Source organism: Natrix helvetica, assembly GCF_964273705.1.
Source record: "Natrix helvetica genome assembly, chromosome: 7".
NCBI lineage: Eukaryota > Metazoa > Chordata > Lepidosauria > Squamata > Natricidae > Natrix > Natrix helvetica.
The window spans coordinates 54,401,344-54,420,038 of NC_138558.1; the positions used below are offsets into that span (position 1 = coordinate 54,401,344).

General features: G+C 42.7%; 1 protein-coding gene across 1 annotated transcript in view; it reads right to left on the reverse strand.

Moving 5' to 3' along the window:
* The window catches only part of OTOP1 (otopetrin 1), a 34,823-nt gene extending 21,769 nt beyond the window's left edge, over positions 1-13,054 (reverse strand). Inside the window, exons 1-2 of the mRNA XM_081959181.1 lie at positions 12,865-13,054; positions 4,647-4,783 (exon numbers count right to left, since the gene is read on the reverse strand). Of these exons, the coding sequence (XP_081815307.1) occupies positions 4,647-4,783; positions 12,865-13,039 (312 nt within the window). The 5' untranslated portion in view covers positions 13,040-13,054. The remainder of the gene's footprint in view (positions 1-4,646; positions 4,784-12,864) is intronic.
* Positions 13,055-18,695: the final 5,641 nt, after the last annotated feature.

Sequence of the window (18,695 nt, forward strand, 5' to 3'; positions counted from 1 at the left end):
CCTTCAGAGAGAGTAATAATACAATGCCAGAGATTTTTTTCAAAGGTAGTTTCAAAAGGCAGACTTCATTTATAAGTACAAAAATGAAGATGGAGGGAAGCCATCTTGGCTCCTCCCTTCACAGGGAGAAGAACAAAGATTTCCATAAAGTTTTTTTCCCTTTAAGAAAACAGCTCAGCAGATCACCTCTTGCAGTTGTGATATAAATCTTTTCCACATAGTTAATACAAGTGACAAGTCAGCCTTTATTCTCTCTCCATTCCGATATAGAGAGAGATAATTCAAATGCCGCTTTATCCGAGGGAGGTAAAAAGAAAGGAGAACCCCCCTCTAATCTTTCAGCTTCAAAAAGATTGAACACGAATTTACAATAGTCTGCTGCTTATCCGTTAACGATAGTTAAGGAGATTAGGACGGATCTTTCACCACCTGCATTCCAGCCGCTCCTCCTTAATTAGCTCTTTCCTCCTGGAGCCCATTCAGTGAAAGGGCAGACAGCCAAATGCTGTTCCATGCCCCCCTCCGCTCCCCGGCCCCTGGGGCAAGGCTGGAAGCACCCCCACCGGCTGCTGCCGAATCCGGGGGATTTCAGCAGGCCGCCCCATCAATGTCCCTATCTTATGATGCATTCTAATCAATGCAGTGTAAGGAACTAACTCAATTTTTAGTTATGAGGTTTGTTATTTTAAAACATTGGAAAGATAAAAGTAGGTTTTAATTGGACCTAATTTTTGTCTGCGATACGTGGTTGAATGAATCCTTTTTCATTTGAGTACTCATCTTAAACGATCTAAGCCTCAGAGCCCACTGTAACAGCATTACCGAAAAAGCATTAAGAGTTGTTAATCTAATTTTGCGAAGCTTCTTCTCCAGTAACATTGCATTGCTAACTAGGGCATACAAAATCTTTGCCAGACCAATTCTCAAATACAGCTCGTCTGCCTAGAATCCACACTGCATATCAGACATTAATACGATTGAGCGGGTCCAGAGGTACTTCACAAGAATACTCCACTCCTCTACTCACAATAGAATTCCCTATGCCACTAGGCTTGAAATTTTGGGTTTGGCAATCGGTAACTGCGCCGCCTACGGTATGATCTAAGCACAGTATAATTGTGTTACATCTTACCTGTCAACGACTTCTTCAGTTTCAACCTCAATAATACATGAGCAAATAATTGATACAAACTCAAAGTAAACCGTTCCAAACTCGATTGCAGAAAATATTACTTCAGCAGCAGAGTGGTGAATGCCTAGAATGTTCTACCTGACTCCATTGTTACATCCTCTAACCCTCACAGCTTCAATCTTAAACTGTCTACCGTGGACCTCACCCCATTCCTAAGATGTCTGTAAAGGGTGTGTGCCTACCGTCCCTGTCCTACTGTCTCCATTTATTTGTATTCATTTCTTTCGTTCATGTCCATGTTTATATTTATACCTGCTATCTTGTACACATTTGACAAACTAATAAAATACAAAAATAAAATATCAGTCGCCTCCGTTTGCACCACACTGCCTCCACTCAGGTGTTGGGCTGGGTCACTGGCCTGCCTCTCCATCTCTCAGCTCAGCTGTCTTTCTTTCTCTCAGATGAGCTGCAGAGCCATCTCTCAGTTGGACACTGGGCTGCCTATCAGCTGGGCCACCTCTCAATTGGGCCACCAGGACACTTTTCAACTGGAACATCTCTTAGTTGGGCCACCTCTCACCTCTTTGTTCTAGGAATTCAAGTTCTCTTTTTGTTCTCTCCTGTAGGCCTCTTGAAATAGTTCATAATCCACACATGTATTGAAAATGATAGATGAATAAAATTTGGAAAGTAAAACAAAATCTCAGCTTAAAAGAAAAAAAATAGTATCTCAGCTAAGAGTAAAAAAAATGAAATGGCAGCTTGTTAGTATAAAAAAATAACATATAGCATAAAAAGATAATACAAGGTAGTCCACAAAAATCCACAAAATATTTAAAAATATTTAAAAAATTAAAAATATTGTTAAAAAAAATAGAATGTAGTCTCAGCGTGAAAAGCATTTGCAAGCCAATGGGAGGCTTGAAGCAACACAATTTCGCTGCCCAAAGTCTTGGCTTGCAAATGCTCTTTGGCCAGATCTGGTGCAAGTTCAGCTCACCAAGAACAGAAGCCTAAAGTACTGTACTGTAAGATCACACGAGATCAGTAGTGCAAGACAGGTACCCCTCCAGTCACCTGATCAAAGGGGAACAGCACTAATCTTTCTCTTTCTCTTTGCAGAACTAATGTTCCTGTGAAGTGAGGCAGCATGTAAGTCTGCCCTCACGGTCACTTGTGCTGTAGCCTATCACAATCCTGAGAGGGAGGGGAAGGGGGAAAGGGGAAAAGCAGGAGAGAACAGTACAGACAGGAAGGAGAGATGTGAACCAATCTCATCTGGCCCATTTCAAGGACTTTTGGGTGCCCAGTGTCAACTGCCATTCTGGTGGATAACAGAGAAACCGGGATTGTCTTTTACGCGGGGATCCAAGAACGACACAGCCACCGTGAAGCTAAACCTACTGGACCGCCAAGTCCACACCAGACCTGTTGCTGCTGCTGACATCAACACCGAACTGGCAATGGAACTCTGCTGGCTTCCCTGCTTAATGTCTATGAAGCTAGGGAAGAGTTTAAAACAGTGTGACAGTTACTGGAAGGTTAGTCCTGACTTTGAATTTCCTGTTGTTGGATGTCAGTTTGTGCTGATGTTTATGAGGGAAATAAAATTTATACTTCAGAACTGTGTTTTCGACATTTTTTCTCACGTTTACATCGGAACCTGACAGGAAGTTAGGACTCACCATTTAATAACACGGATGGCAGAGGGAACAGAACTGAGCTTGGAGGCTGCAGACTAGGTAGAAACTACGGAGCAAATGGAACCTGCCCCTCTGGAGATCTTACTGGTGCCTTCAGAAGACCCTTCCCTGGACGTCCGGACCAAGGAACGTCCAGGTTCCAAAAAGCCCCTAGTCAGCCAGGAGGCCTCACAGAAATCTTCAAGGGTGTGGGCTGGAAAACCGGTGGAACAGGAGAGTTGTGGCTGAGCTCCTTGGGTCCGGTGGGATATGGGGCCCCTCTACCCCCCTTTCCCATTGTTACTCCCTTCAGGAGCCATTTCACTCAGTGGAAGGAGCGACGTATCTCTGAGGGCGAATGGAGTTACTCCGCAGCAATAGGCAGCAAAACAATGGATGTGCTGAGAGAAAAATTTGGAGTTGCTAGGTTCAGAGAGATGAGTCCTGAGAGAGGATGGAGGGGGGAAGGGGAGGTGACCCACCCTCCTTTTGAGCATCAATACCAAGCAAGGGCTTCAAGCCACTTTCGATTGGTTAGCCCAAACCCACACTATGAAAGGCTGGGACGGATTAGGGAGGTAGAACAAAGACCAGTGATGGCACGTACTGCCCAGTTTCCCTATGGAGAGTGAAGAGAGTCTGGCAGGCCCTTAAGACATGAGAGCTGAATAACAACACCTTCCTGGCTTGCAGCAGGGTACAACCAAAGGGTATGACCAAAGAGCATTAAGCCCTTGGCCCAGCGAATGTCCTTTGATGGTAGTTCAGATAAAGTGGCTCTCTTTATGGGACAGGTGCTCAATCACATGGACCAATACATACACCCAATGGGCCATGGTGATGGCGGTAGCCATAGTAATGGAAGGATAAGCAACTGACAGGGTTGCAGACCTATACAGTGATCATGCTGCAGAGCTGGGAGACACTGACATGTTCCTAGCAGCTCTTCAGGAGCAATTTGAGGACAACACCAGAATTCAGCGAACAGAGGGGGAGTTATTGGCGGCCCAGCAATGTGGCAGGCAGGCGGCTGAATATATCAAGGAGTTCTGATGGCTGTCTGGCAAGCTGAGAAGATGGCCGGAACGGTTGTAAGTACACCATTTCAAAACTGGCCTCGGTCGCACATTGCGACCGGCTTTTGTGTACCAGGGCCTACCTCCCCATGCAGCTCTAATGAACTCCTTTAATGTTCTTTTAATGTTCCTTCCTTTGTTAATTTTTTCTTTTCTAACTGTTACTAATAGTTTTTTTGTCATTTCTTTCTTTTTTGTCCTGAAAATGATGATATCAATGTAACTTTTTATCAAACTGCTTAGTTCAAGATGGAAGTTCATTAGTACTAACAGTATATCAGGCTTCCCTACTTTCAAACTTATTTAGTAAGTTAATTATGAAAAATAAATTATCAAAATTAAAGACCTTCCATGGAATGCAAAAAAAACCTAGATGTTACCATTAAATCAAAAGATGTAACTTTTTGTAACTAAATTGTTTTACAGTCCTTGTAATGCCAGCCACAGGGGATTTTCCTTCTAAAATGAATGGGAGCATGGTTGTTATCTTGTGTAATTCTCAAGCGTTTTAATGGACTGGCACAGAAAAACATGCAGGATTACCAATACTTTAAGGAAGTTACTTTTCATTATATAGGGATTTCCTTGCCAATCCAGTAATTGTGATACTGTTTTTAATGAACTTTGAGAAAATACAATTAGAGGGGTGAAAAAATCTTGAACCAAGTTAGTTAATTTTAGGCTCTTACACATCAACAATACAATCCTAAGAGTTGTATCCATCTGAAATAATAAGAGACCAAATGGTTTTACCTGCAAAAGTGTATGAACTGCATGTGCAACTGGAAAAATGCCTTCTGTAATTGATAAGCAACTTGAAAATCCAACGAAGTATCCAATTTTGAAAGAATCCATAATTAAAGTAATGATTGCAAACAAAGTAATTCCACCTGAAACAAATGTTAAACGAAAGAGTTATACTAAAAGTAAGAACTTTGACATAGCTTAGCTGGTAGCCTTTTTCAACTTCATTCACAGAAGTTATTCCAGACCTAACAGGCTAACAGCAATATTTCAAATACTGGGTTGTATATGTAGAAGAATAGAATTAGAATAAAATAAATAAATCAAATTGAATATTCGTTATTGGCCAAGTGTGATTGGACACATAAGAATAAAGAATATTCTATTCGACATAAACATTTGCTCACCAGGTTATCAGGCTGTACAGATCAATTTAACTTCTCTCTACTATTCTGTATGCCAACTCCTTTAAAATCATGTAATGTTGATTTGACCAGAAGTTCTTCAGCTGGACAGATGAGGGAGGTGTGAGCGCTGAAGAGCTTCACATGAACTCTGTCTGACAAACCAATGCCGAGATCTTTTTTGGATCAGAATCTCTCTGTGGGGCGGGTGAAGAAGGGGCAGTGCAGTGGTGGGTTTCAAATTTTTTTGGAACCTACTCTGTGGGTGTGGCCTCCTTTGTGGGAGTGGCTTGCCAGCCATGCGACCTGGTGGGAGTGGCTTGGCAGTCATGTGACCAGGTGGGCATGGCTAACTTGGAAAATGTGGTGAAACTCACTTAACGACGCTCTTGCTTAGCAACCAAAATTTTGGGCTCAATTGTGGTCATAAGTTCTCTTTCTTTTTCTTTCTTTCTTTCATCTCTCTCTCCCACTCTTTCTTTTTTCTTTTTCTTTCTCTCTCTCTCTCTGGCTCTTTGTCTCTCTCTCCCTCCCTCCCTCTCTCTGTCCCTCTGTCATTTTCTCTGGGTGTCTATCTGTCTCTCTCTCTCTCTGTATCTCTGTCTCTCTCGCCTCCCTCCCCCATCTCTGTCACTCTGTGTGTGTGTGTCTGTCTGTCTGTCTCTCACTCACTCTGTGTGTGTGTGTGTGTCTGTCTCTGTCTCTGTCTCTCCCTCTGTCTCTCTCCCCTCCCTTCCTCTCTCTCTGTCACTCTGTGTGTGTATGTGGGTGTGTCTGTCTCTCACTCATTCACTTAATCACTCACTCTGTGTGTGTCTCTCTGTCTGTCTATCTTTCTCTCCCTCCCTCCCCCTCTCTGTCTCTGTGTATGTGTGTGTGTGTGTGTGTGTGTCTGTCAGTCTCTCTCTGATTCCCTCTCTCACTCCCTATCTCTGTTCCTCTCTCTGTCTGTCTGTCTGTCTGTCTGTCTGTCTCACTCACACACACACACTGTGGTCACCTTGTTGAGTGTTCCAATCACATTTGAAACACTCAACAACTGGCCTGCATTTATGGTATTTTGCAGCATTCTGCAGTCATAGGACCAAAATATATGCTTTTAACCATATATTTTGGTCCTATGACTGCAGAATGCTGCAAAATACCATAAATGCAGGCCAGTTGTTGAGTGTTTCAAATGTGATTGGAACACTCAACAAGGTGACCACAGTGTGTGTGTGTGAGTGAGTGAGACAGACAGACAGACAGAGAGAGGAACAGAGAGAGGGAGTGAGAGAGGGAATCAGAGAGAGACTGACAGAGTCTGACAGAATCAGAGAGGTACTTTTAACTACCTGGCAGCGGCGTTTTTCCTTGGGGGGCTCCTCAGAACATCCCAAGACTTCGGAGGGAAGCTTACACCCCGGAGCAGGAGCAAAGCCCCTTTTCCAACTGGCCTTTCCTCGCTTGGAGGGCTTCGGAGGGAAGCTTCTGCAGAAGTCCGGGCGAGTGACAACAAGTTCCCACCGTTACGAAGTCTCGGAGGCTGTAATTTTCTGAGCTGTGCACGCGCGGCTGTTTTCCAAGGCGTGGAGCAGCAGCGAGGCTCTGCGCGGTGAGCGGTGATTCCGGATGCCATCCGAGAAGACGAGGAACGCGAGGGGGGACCGTTGATGGCCTACTGAATCACCGCTCGCCGTGCAGAGCCTCGCTGCTGCTCCACGCCTTGGAAAACAGGCGCGCGCGCACAGCTCAGAAAATTACAGCCTCCGAGACTTCGTAACGGCGGGAACTTGTTGTCACTTGCCCGGGCTTCTGCAGAAGTTTCCCTCCGAAGCCCTCCAAGCGAGGAAAGGCCAGTTGGGAAAGGGGCTTTGCTCCTGCTCCGGGCTGTAATTGCGCCTATGTTTTCCACGGCGTGGAGCAGCGGCAAGGTTCTGCGTGGCCGGCAATGATTCCGGGGGCCATCAGTGGGGGGCAGGGTCCCCCCTCGCGTTCCTCGTCTTCCCGGTTGGCCCCCGGAGTCATTGCCGGCCACGCAGAACCTCGCCGCTGCTCCACGCCGTGGAAAACATAGGCGCAATTACAGCCCAGAGCAGGAGCAAAGCGTGGAGCAGTGGCAAGGTTCTGCGTGGCTGGCAATGATTCTGGGGCCATCAGTGGGGGGCAGGGTCCCCCCTCGCGTTCCTCGTCTTCCCGGTTGGCCCCCGGAGTCATTGCCGGCCACGCAGAACCTCGCCGCTGCTTCACGCCGTGGAAAACATAGGCGCAATTACAGCCCGGAGCAGGAGCAAAGCCCCTTTCCCAACTGGCCTTTCCTTGCTTGGAGGGCTTCGGAGGGAAGCTTCTGCAGAAGCCCGGCCGAGTGACAACAAGTTCCCGCCGTTACGAAGTCTCGGAGGCTGTAATTTTCTGAGCTGTGCGCGCGCGCCTGTTTTCCAAGGCGTGGAGCAGCAGCGAGGCTCTGTGCGGTGAGCGGTGATTCCGTAGGCCATCAACGGTCCCCCCTCGCATTCCTCGTCTTCCCGGATGGCATCCGGAATCACCGCTCGCCACGCAGAGCCTCGCTGCTGCTCCACGCCTTGGAAAACAGGCCCGCGCGCACAGCTCAGAAAATTACAGCCTCCGAGACTTCGTAACGGTGGGAACTTGTTGTCACTCGCCCGGGCTTCTGCAGAAGCTTCCATCCGAAGCCCTCCAAGCGAGGAAAGGCCAATTGGAAAAGGGGCTTTGCTCCTGCTCCGGGCTGTAATTGCGCCTATGTTTTCCATGGAGTGGGGCCGCAGCCAGAAGACAAGGAACATGAGGTAGCGCAGCGGTGGTGGCGGGGAGTCAGCCCCGATGCAAAAAACGCCAAGGGGGCGGGGCAGGAAATTACTTCCGGGTTCATTGTCCAACCGGATCACGCGATCCGGTGCAATCCGGCAGAAACCCACCACTGGGGCAGCGTCTCATCAGACCCAGAGGGAGTGCAATAGGTCCCTCATAGGTCAGAGATTTGCTCTCTGAATCGGCATCGGGGAGGCAGCATGGCAACATGGCTGCACAAGAAGCTGACTTCAGGCCAAAGCAACTGAGCAGTAGCGTGCAAGAGACAAGATGAAAAGCCTGGTAAGAAGATCTAATTAACCCACAGTCATAAATCAGAATTTGGAAAAGGCAAAGAACCTTGAGAGTATAAATAATATTGATGGACAGATCAGGATTTTGACAGAAAGAAAGAAAGAAAGAAAGAAAGAAAGAAAGAAAGAAAGAAAGAAGGAAGGAAGGAAGGAAGGAAGGAAGGAAGGAAGGAAGGAAGGAAGGAAGGAAGGAAAAATGGAGGGTTAAATCACTAGCCCAAAAAGAGCCATTTGCTTTAAACAATTTGGAGACAGAAAGAAGAAAGCAGAGAAGTGACAAACCCATTCAAACACAAATTTGGATTTGAATTTGAAAAGATTGTGTCTTCAAAAAAGATTAGGAAGATGAAACAGAAACCAAAACATACTGAGGGGAGTTGCTTCGTTCGAGTTTCTTCTAACTAACATATCTTAAGCAACTCCAATTAATGAGAGGTGGAATGTAACAGGGGGAAAAAATCAAGAAAAAAGCACTATTTTCTCACTGATAACCTAATCTTGCCTGTGCTGCGAATGGAATGTGAAACTGAGCAGGAAGTTTTAATTAATCAATTGTCATAAACCAGAAATTGGAAAAGCAGGAGGCAAAGAGAAACATACTGGAGACTTGCTGTGTTTGAGTTTGTTCCAATTAATATATTTTAAGCAATTATAACCAATGAGAGGTGGAAGGTAACAAGGGAAAAATAATAATAAAATCAAGAACTGGGAAAATACGAAGTTTTTATTTTTTGCCGAAGAAAGAACAAAGGATCAAGATGGCTCCCACTTCTCTTCCTCTTCACATTAGCTGAATTAGCTAAATTTAAGGTGGACCAAAACTCTGAAATAAGAACTGTATAACTAACTGTAATTCTGGAACTGGACATTATGGAAAGGTGGGGATTTGAAGAGCTATGTGAAACTATTAAAAATATGCATAAATCATTAAAATCAAGTCTAAATAGAATTTTGAAGTTAGATATTGAGGAGAAGCAGGAACTGAAGGAAGAAGTGAAGGAAGAAGAGGGGGGATAATGAAGGGGTAGAAACGGTGGAAAATAAAAAGCAGACAAAAAACTTCATTGGGTTTGACAGTGGTATAGGGAAAATTGAAAAGGGGGGATGTGTCCCAACAAAAGGAAATAAAAAGCAAACAAAAGATCTCTCTGAGTTTGACAGTGGCATAGGGAAAATTGAAGAGGGGGGTTATGCCCCAACAAAGGGAAATACAAAAGATTTCACTGGGTTTGACAGTGGCTTGGGGAAAATTGAAGAGGGTGGACATGTCAAAACAAAGAAAAGGGAGAAGACAGGAATAGAGAAGTGGGACAAAAGACTTCCTAGGAAAAAAATCAGACAATTAGAAATTGTTATATGGCAAATATAAAGCTGAGATATGTGGTTTACTCCTATATATGATAATAAAACTGAGTTGCTAACTGATTGAATATGATAATGGAAAGATAATTAAATAAAGATATATGGAATATGGACAAATATAAAACTGTTATGTGGAGAATGTAGAGGTATGTAATTCACTTTTATACATGATAATTAGACTGAGTTCCTAATTGATTGAATATGACAATGGAAGGACAATTAAGTATAGGTTAAAATACATGAAATATGGACACATATAGAACTCTTAAGATGATGAACAAAGTGATATGTATACCGCTTGTTATTCTATATAGTAGATTAAGGGAATTGTAATGAACATTGAACAGTAATGATTGTTATTTAAAGACAATTAAGGGTAAGCTAAGTCAAGATATGGAAAAATGGAGAGGGAACATGAAATATATTTATAATGGAAAATTATTGAGATTATAAAGACAGAACTACAAATCTGGGGTTTGTAAGGATGCATAACTATATAAATATAATGATGAGAATATCTGGGAATCATAACCAGGCCTACATCTTGGCCAAAAATAGGCTGGGGAGGGGGGGGGAATTTAAAAATACAATTACTATATATGTATACTTTTTTTCTTTTAAAAAAGGAGGAAGATATATGGTAAAATTAAATGTGTATTGAAATGGAATTATAAATACCATCAACATAAAATGGAGCTTGCTCAGAGGCTGAAATACACCAAGTAAATGAGATGAAGAGTGTGAAGTAGAGTCTCCTCTACTTCGCACTTCAGGGAAAGGGAAGAAGAGAGGGATAGGAGAGAAGGCGGCAGGAGGGGGGAGAGGAGGAGAGAAAGAAGGAGTGGAAAGGGGAGAAAGGAGAAGGAGAGAGGAAGGGGAAGTAGAGAAGAGAAAGACGACAGAGGGAAGTAAGGAGGTAGGGAGGAGGAGGAGAGAGGGAGAAGAAAGTGATGGATAGGGTACAAATACAGTGTATGGAGAGCAGAAGAGCCAGTAATCATTTTTGGAAGTTGATGGTAAGACGAATTGATGTAAACATTTAACAATATAATATGATGTTGGTTATGTAATAGTATACATGTGGTTATTATGAAAATGAAAAATAAAAAACTTTATTTAAAAAAACCATATAATGTTGCCAAGATATGTTGCAGCATTCCAAATCTGGCAGGTGGGAGGTAGATGAATTATTTTCTCTATTTGGTAAGCCGTAACTTATCATAGGGACCAAAGTCTTTCATTTTTTCTGTATTGATTCAATTTATAGCCTACATTTCTATTCATATTGCACTCAAAATAACTGTCTAAAATTAAGCACCAAAACCCCAGCAAATATACACAGAAAGAGCTAGCAATTTCCAGTAATATATTTTGCACCCTTTCAAAAAAAGAATAGAACACTAAAATTAACAAGAAATATTTTCAGGAACAGGAAATGTCCTGCTGCATGATTCCCCTTTCTCCACACAGTACAGATCAAGATATGCAAGAAAAGTGGCTTTTGGATCTCAAAAGGGTCCACATTAAACAGTGATGGGGTGGCCTGGAATTGTCCCCCTCTCCTATGCCCAAGGTACCAACTCCCTTCAGTTATTTTGAGGTTCTGTATGGCAAGTCATGTTAAGTCCTTTCTACACGTGCACAACTATTGAGAAACAGATCAAGCTCAGAAAGCATGAATTGTATTTGGTAGATTACCATTTGGTCGAAGGATGTTTGCAAACAGACAGAAAATGATGTTGAATTAATACATTGGCATATGTTTCTAGCAATTGTAGAAAATATATGAAGAAAACAATTATTTAATAGCTTCACTGTGGATACACCAAAACTGTTATCATGGATGGCCTTTAAAAGCTTCCTAATTTTCATATACCAGGTATTCCCAGCAACCTAACATTTCTTGTACTAAAAGAATAGCAAAAAAAAAAAAAAAAAAACAGCTTGTTTGTCCTGTTCAACTTCCTGCACTGACACTTACGGTATCTTCCACGCACCCTCCCCCCCAAAAAACAGCTACCAGTTTCTTCGGGAAAATGGAGTTTTGAGCAAGGGCATGAGGGAAAGGATTAACTCCCTCACTTCGGTGGTGTTCCCATTATTCGTTAACGTAATAGATCTTAAATCTTCCTTCCTTCCTACCTTCCTTCCTTTTTTTAAAAAAAACATTTTTGTTTCATCATCCTATTTCCAGAAGTAGTTGGAATGCCATCTTCTGCTGAATTTTGCAATGGGGTTTCTAACTTACCTTTAGGAGGATATTTGTCACAATAAGTGGGATGATTGGAGTCAGTAATGCAAAGATATGTTATTGGTGACTTTACAGGCTACCCTAAAACATTGGCTCCAAAATACTATCATTCTGGTTTTTATGAAGGAAGATAACAAACAGAAAAATGTGTACAGTATGTGTACACTGGATTCAATGGCCCTTCACTTAGAGAGTTAAACTTTTTACATATCACATTTGTGAGGAGCTATCACCATTCTGAGACTCCTCATCTTGAGCCTTACCAAACATTTAACTTCTTCCAAAACATCTACTAAAGTAAACGAAAAATCTATGGGTTTTGCATTCTTGTTTCTATAACCATTTTCTTATGAAATTTGGAATCATGAAGCATAATCTCAGTTGAATTGCTGAAATAGGGATGCATATGCTGAAGCAGCAACAACATGTAATTCCCCCAAATCCTCCAGAAAAAGATTACCTGGGAGGACACCCACTGAAATCAGCGTCTTTGTCTTGGATTAGAATCCAAGGCAGCAACTCTATGCACACCTATTATGAACAAACTACAAACTGAATTATTCCCTTAAAGTATTAAGTAAAATATCAGTTTTATACAGTCTGGGAAGAGGTGTTGATTAATCAATAAGGATTAATGCCTCATCAAAGAATTTGTTCATTATTGCAGGGGGAGTCCACATTTCTTGTTGTGTATAAAATATCCCCAATGGAAGTTGTTAAACTGAGATTTTATTGAATTTGCTTAAAAAATAAATCAAGTTTAAATCAATATATTTGTTACAGTCATCTAGTCAAAACAAATATGCATAGGGTCCAGCTGGACTCCTAATGACACAGCCAATGATTTTTTTTCTCTAGATTGACCCTTGTAGGTCACATAGTACATTCTCTACCTCGTCCAGGGTTCTGAAAGAGAGGAATTTTCATACAGTACTGTATTGGATTCTGTGAGAGATTAAGGGAGAAAAGTTCACTCAAACGCAGCCAAGTTTGTACCGAATAACTACAGAATTTTAACTGCTTCATGGACTCCAAAAGTTCAGCAACTTGGTCTACCACCTCTATCGGATTTCCCAGCCCCGGGCGTGCCCTCGCCCCGCCCCACTCACACTTGAGCCAGCGTGCCCCGGCCTGGGTGTCCTTGTCCTGGATGAGCCTCTTGTGCGCACAGCGGCGGCAGAGGTACCAAGCCATCCAGAGGAGCTGCAGCGCCATGAGGGAGAGGAGGTAGGCCAGGACGGCACTCTTGGCCACCCCGATGGCGTGCACCGCCCAGGCGAACATCAACAGCAGCCCGGCCAGCAGGAGATGCAGCCCGTACTGGCTGCTCAGTATCTCGGCGCTTTTTTGCGGACAGCTTCGTCCGCCCCTGGACAGCAGAGGCCATCGGCGGCCCTCGTCTCCTTTGGGCTGCTGGATCCGCGGAGTCTGGGGTTCCTCGGCCGCCTTCTCCAGCTCCCAGCCATCCGCCGTGGAGCTGGTCTGGGCGCGGATTTTGGGGCCCGTCGAGGCGGATTCGAAGTGACTTCTTTGGAGACCCATGGGCGAGAAACGCTTTTTGCACGGAGATGCCCACTGTTGGAGGGCCAACGGGTGCGGGCTAGCTCAGCACGGAAACATCCCCGGAGCGGAGAGGCGGGCAGGCGCACCTGCCGATGTTCCCAGGGGTCGCGCTTCGCCAATTGCTGTCCCGGCGGAGCCGCCCTCCGTTCTTTGGGCCCTTGGAGGCGGATTGGCGGACGGAAAGTGCGCTCGGTTACGGCTCTGCAGCAAGACCTCCCCGTCGTAGCCGCCTTCTTGCTCTACTGCCTGCTATCCTCCTAAAGAGCTTCCTTTCCCAAGACGGTGTCCGTGGAGTATTTATGGGGTGGAGAAGCCGCAGAACCATTGGGCGGGCCGCCGAAAGCATCGGATTTCAATCACTGTAGACTCTGGGCTGCGACCCCTTTTCCTCGGCTCCTCTGCGCCTGAAGTGCTCCCAACGTCGGTTGAGTGAAGGCGGCGCTCCGGAGAATCTGCGCAGCTAGGTCGCTGGAGCAGAGGGAACCCTGGACGGATAGGGACGCTCCTGGAAGGAAGACCGCAGCCGGTGCCCTCTGCCAGGGCGGCTCCCAATAGACTGGTATTTCTCGACGGATCTCGGAAGGCGAGGAGTCCTTAGTAGGGGCCGAGGCTATCTTCAGCTGGCAATACTAAATACGACTTCAACAAAATATCAGATGATGTGACATGAATATTTATAACAAGTACTTTTCAAATTCAAGAAGCTAAGGAACACCGAGAACAGCTTCATATGACAAATACACCGAGGCAGGAAAAACCAAAGGTACAAGTAGATATTAGATTAAACCTGGCTCATAAACAGTAATTCTAAGAGGGACCTTTGAGTCCTAGTGGGCGATCCCTTAAATATGAGCCAGCAGTGTGCAGCAGCAGTTGAAAAAGCTAAAACAATCCTTGGTTGTATAAACAGAGGCATAGAATCAAAATCTAATGAAGTATTAGTTCCATTTTATAAAGTCCACACCTGAAATACTGCACCCAGTTTTGATCATCACATTATAAAAAAGATGAGACTTTGGAAAAAGTGCAAGGAGCAAAGCAACTAAGATGCTTGGAGACTAAAACATGAACTGTTGCAGGATTTGGGTTTGGCTAGTCTAGAGAAAAGAAAGATGGGTGGGGACGGGGACATGACTGCAGCATTCCAGTATTTGAGAGGCTGCCACAAAGAGAAGGGGGTCAACTTATTTTCCAAAGCATCAGAGGGCAAGAAACAATGGATGGAAAGTTAGAAACTAATCAAGGAGAAAAGCAACCTGGAATTAAGGAGAAACTTCCCAATAGCGAGGACAATTAACCAGTGAAACCACTTGCCTTCATCAAGGAGCTTCATCACAGGTGGTTTTTTAAAAAGAGTCTGGACAGGCACATGTCTGAAATGATATAGGATCGCTTGCTTAAATGGGGTTGAACTAGACCTCCAAGGTCCCTTCCAAGCTCTATTCTGATTGATTGATTGATTGAAAATCAGTGCTTCCCAACCCAAATAGCCCAAAATGGGTATTTCTTGGCTAGTGACACACAAATCAATTACTCAATCACAACCAAAACATTTAATGGACTTTAAAGTATTTTATCTACATTGGGTAAAAATGATTTTTTTTGTTTCCATTCAAGATTTTTTATTTTTTAATACCAATTATACGTATTATAGGAACAAAGAGTTGTTCGGGTCTTTTCTTTTACATCCTCTCATTTACATAGTCCTTTTTACATCATAGTTTTTTTTCACTTTCTGCCAAATTATTCTCTTCCATTATTTTTCATCTTTATGATTATGTTTTCTTTATACATAAACAATATCTTCAATTGCCCCTTCAAAGTTACACCAAATTTTCCTTTCTTATTTTCTCCATTGGTATATTTTGCTATAAACCGCATACATTCTCTAATTCAATTTAAGTATAGAGAGCATTTCTTTCAAAAAAAATTCCTACAATTAGCAATGTACTATCATTTCTTTATTTCTTAATTAGTTACATCACAATAACAATCTTACTACTATTCTCTTTAATCTACTTTTTCCCTTTCTTCCTCTTTTAACCGTTTTCTCTTAGGCTCTGAAAAATTCCAGTTTTAATTCTTTTCCTTCTTTTCTCCCTTTCCCTTAACTTTTTTCTTTTCCTTATTTTTGTGATTATTGTATCTTTTCTTCAGAGTATTTACTTTTTTTATTCTAGTAACTTTCCTCAGGATTTTCCCTATTCTCCTTTTCTTACTATTTTGTGGTTTCTTTTTTGGGAGAGCTTCTTTATCTGCTTTTTCTTTGTGACTGTAAATCCCAGTGAAATCTTCAATCTGCATTTTATTTTCAATTCTTTGTCCCACCTTATCTTCCTGTACCTCATTTGTGCTCCCCTCTTCACCTATTCCTTGTTCTGTGTGTTCCTTTGATTTCCTGGCTTTTCTTTACCAATTAACATTTCACGTGTGCTTTTCAGCTTCATGAATAGTTCATCATACATTCAAATCTCCATTATGCAAGTTCAATTATTTTAACTATTTAACTAGTTTGGCAGATTTTTAAATTTTTGGGTTCTATCTACCACATTTAATTACAAATTTAGGGTCTTCCAAATTCTGCTGCTCAGTTTTAAAATTAATCCAGACCAATCCAAGTTAAGGTTTCCTTTCTCTTCCACCGCTGTACAGAGTTACAGTGAAAACAATGTTTTGTAAGTCTCTTCCTGTATCCAGGCCATACTCAGCTGCAACTCACTTTATTTCCCCCTTTTTTTCAAAGCGCTTTATATCCACAAAAAAATAAAATTAAAATAAGGGGGGGGGAGGACTTTTCTCTATTATTACTTTTTTTTCACTAGTCAGTGCAGTATTTTCTGCTCTCTGGTAAATAGCTCTTTCCAGACTGCAATGCAATCCCACAGCTACCTGTCAATAGCCATCAATCCACTAAGATTGAAGATCTTTGAATAAGATAAGGAGAATGGAGACTTTCCCCTGAGCTCTTCCTTTTAGTTCTTCACTTCCAAATTGCAGAAGACAAAATCCTCTGACGCTTTGGTGCTTAGCCACTAATTCTGCTTCTTGATCTTTTTTAAGATTAAGATCAGCTTTTTCTTTTTCTGGGAGTTGGTCAATCACTCACCTTGTTTCAACACTTCGCTCCAGACACCACTCCAACACAATAACTTAGTCCAGGTGCCCCAGCTTTGTAGCGGTCATTCAGTTATGGCTGCCTCCCCCGCTACCGGTTTGAAGGGTTTTTCTCCAACTTCCTGAGGAACTGACGGTTCCTCTGGGTCATCTAAGCTGTCCCTTCTTCTCCCCTCTCCCTCCAGGATAGGTTTCAGTCCGAAGACTTCCTGACAACGGTTTGTCTGGCTGGATTTCCGCAGAGCCTGCTTTTTTCCAGCCAGTCTCGCTGCAACGCTTTTGGCTTTCTGATAAGCAGTTTGGGGTAATGAAGGAAAAAGTTTGGGAAATACTAATCTGCTGATCTTGAGCAGCTGAAATTTTAGATGTGCTCCAAGCCAGAGATGAATCTGGTTCTTCCTGATGACCATCCAAGTTAGTTTCCTTCTCTTCTATGGAATTATTTTGAATTTTGACATTATAATTCCGGATGTGCAAAATCACCCAGAGTTTGCATAGAAGGCTGTGTAGGACCTCAGAGGGATGTGGCAAGAGTGTATCAGCTGTCTTTCTTCAGTATCGTTACTGATGATGGTGATTCTTCCCAAGGGAGGACAGAGAGGCAGTCAACTGAGGTTCAAGGGAACCAGTCAGAGACTTGGAGAGATGTCCTAGTAATTAGCTAGTATAACAAAGAAGAGAAACCACAATTAGGGTTGCCTGGTAATTCAAGCATTGTTTTAAAGTTCCCCGTGGGGCTACCCTCTAACTGATATTTATTTACAGTATGTTCTCTGGGCAGTTGACATCAGGAGAGATGAAAATGAGACAAAATACAAACATCTCCCAGTAAAATCTAGCAATGGTTGTGGGGGAGGAGTGTGCACCATATCACCCAGGGCATTAATTTGTCTATAGAATGGGTGCTCTGAATCCTAAACAGAATGAGAGAAGAGGATTGCCAATTTCTGACTCCATAAAGGTAATATGGGGCTAATCCTGAGTCCTGTGCTTGCAGAATAGTATGTATAAATGTACCAGTGTTTTTCAGAGATAGTGACTGTTAGGAATGTAAGCTAACAGTTGGGTCAGCAATATATAAACCATGATGGTAGTACTTTAGCTTTAAGTACTGCTGTAATGTGATTGGTTGCTGTTACCTCAAGAAGCCATAAGAGGGAGCCAGAATGACTGTTAGCTCTGTTTGTTAGATGCTGATCGGTGAATACTGCTTGTTAGATGTATCGTGTGTTACTGTGAGTTTTGCTACTGTTAGCTACTTTGTGTGCTGAATTGATTATATGATACTGGATTGTGTTCAATGGATAACTGACTGAAATGTGTGTAAATTGAACTCTGAATATCCCTATTTACCACGAAAGTAAAAACCTATTTAAACTGCAGTGTCCCTGTATGCTGGTTTGTGCGTGTTCTTCCACACCACACTCATTATGCTTCTCTGCACACTCACTCTCCTAACGGGGAGCTTACCGAACACTGACCACTAGGAAACTGGGATTGTTTTCAAATAAAAAAGGAGTGGTCAGGTCAAACCTCACAGGGACTAATTTGGGGAAAACATTTCCAACAGCAACAGTAGCACTGCTAGTCCTTTGCTAAGCCTCACATTGAGGGGAGTTTATCCTCTCCTCCCCAAGATGCTGGCCCTGTTCCCAGATCAATTCTTTCACAATCTACATAATCTGTAATTATTTTTTTTAAAGATTTTTTATTTATTTTTTATTATTTCTATAAATGACTCAAGGAGGCAAATATGTATCATCCTATTTTCCCCACAACAACCACCCTGTAAAATATATTGGGCTGAGAGAGGACTAGTCCAAAGTTTTCCAAATAACTTTCATATCTAAGATGGGAGTAGAATTCAGTCTCCTGTTTTCTAACCTGGTATCTTCATCACTAGACAAACTGGGCCTAGCTGTCCTTCCGTTTGCCTCATTAGACTACCCTAATTTAAGGACATTTAAAACTACAGTATTTTTTGGAGTATAAGCCGCTCCGAAGTATAAGACGCACCTAGCTTTTGGGGAGGAAAACAAGAGAGAAAAATCTGCCTCTGCCTCCCAGCAATTTGCCTCCTTGCATCAAACAGCAAACAGTACAGAAGATATACACTGTTTGTGGTGTTAAATTTCAGACTATACTTGTACAAATGCTGTTAAAATTGATGTGGCTTTCTGGAAGTATACATTATTCTCTGCTATTTAAAAGAAGATACAATAGCACTAGGCTTCTTCAGATCAAGCATTTATTTTAAAAAGCT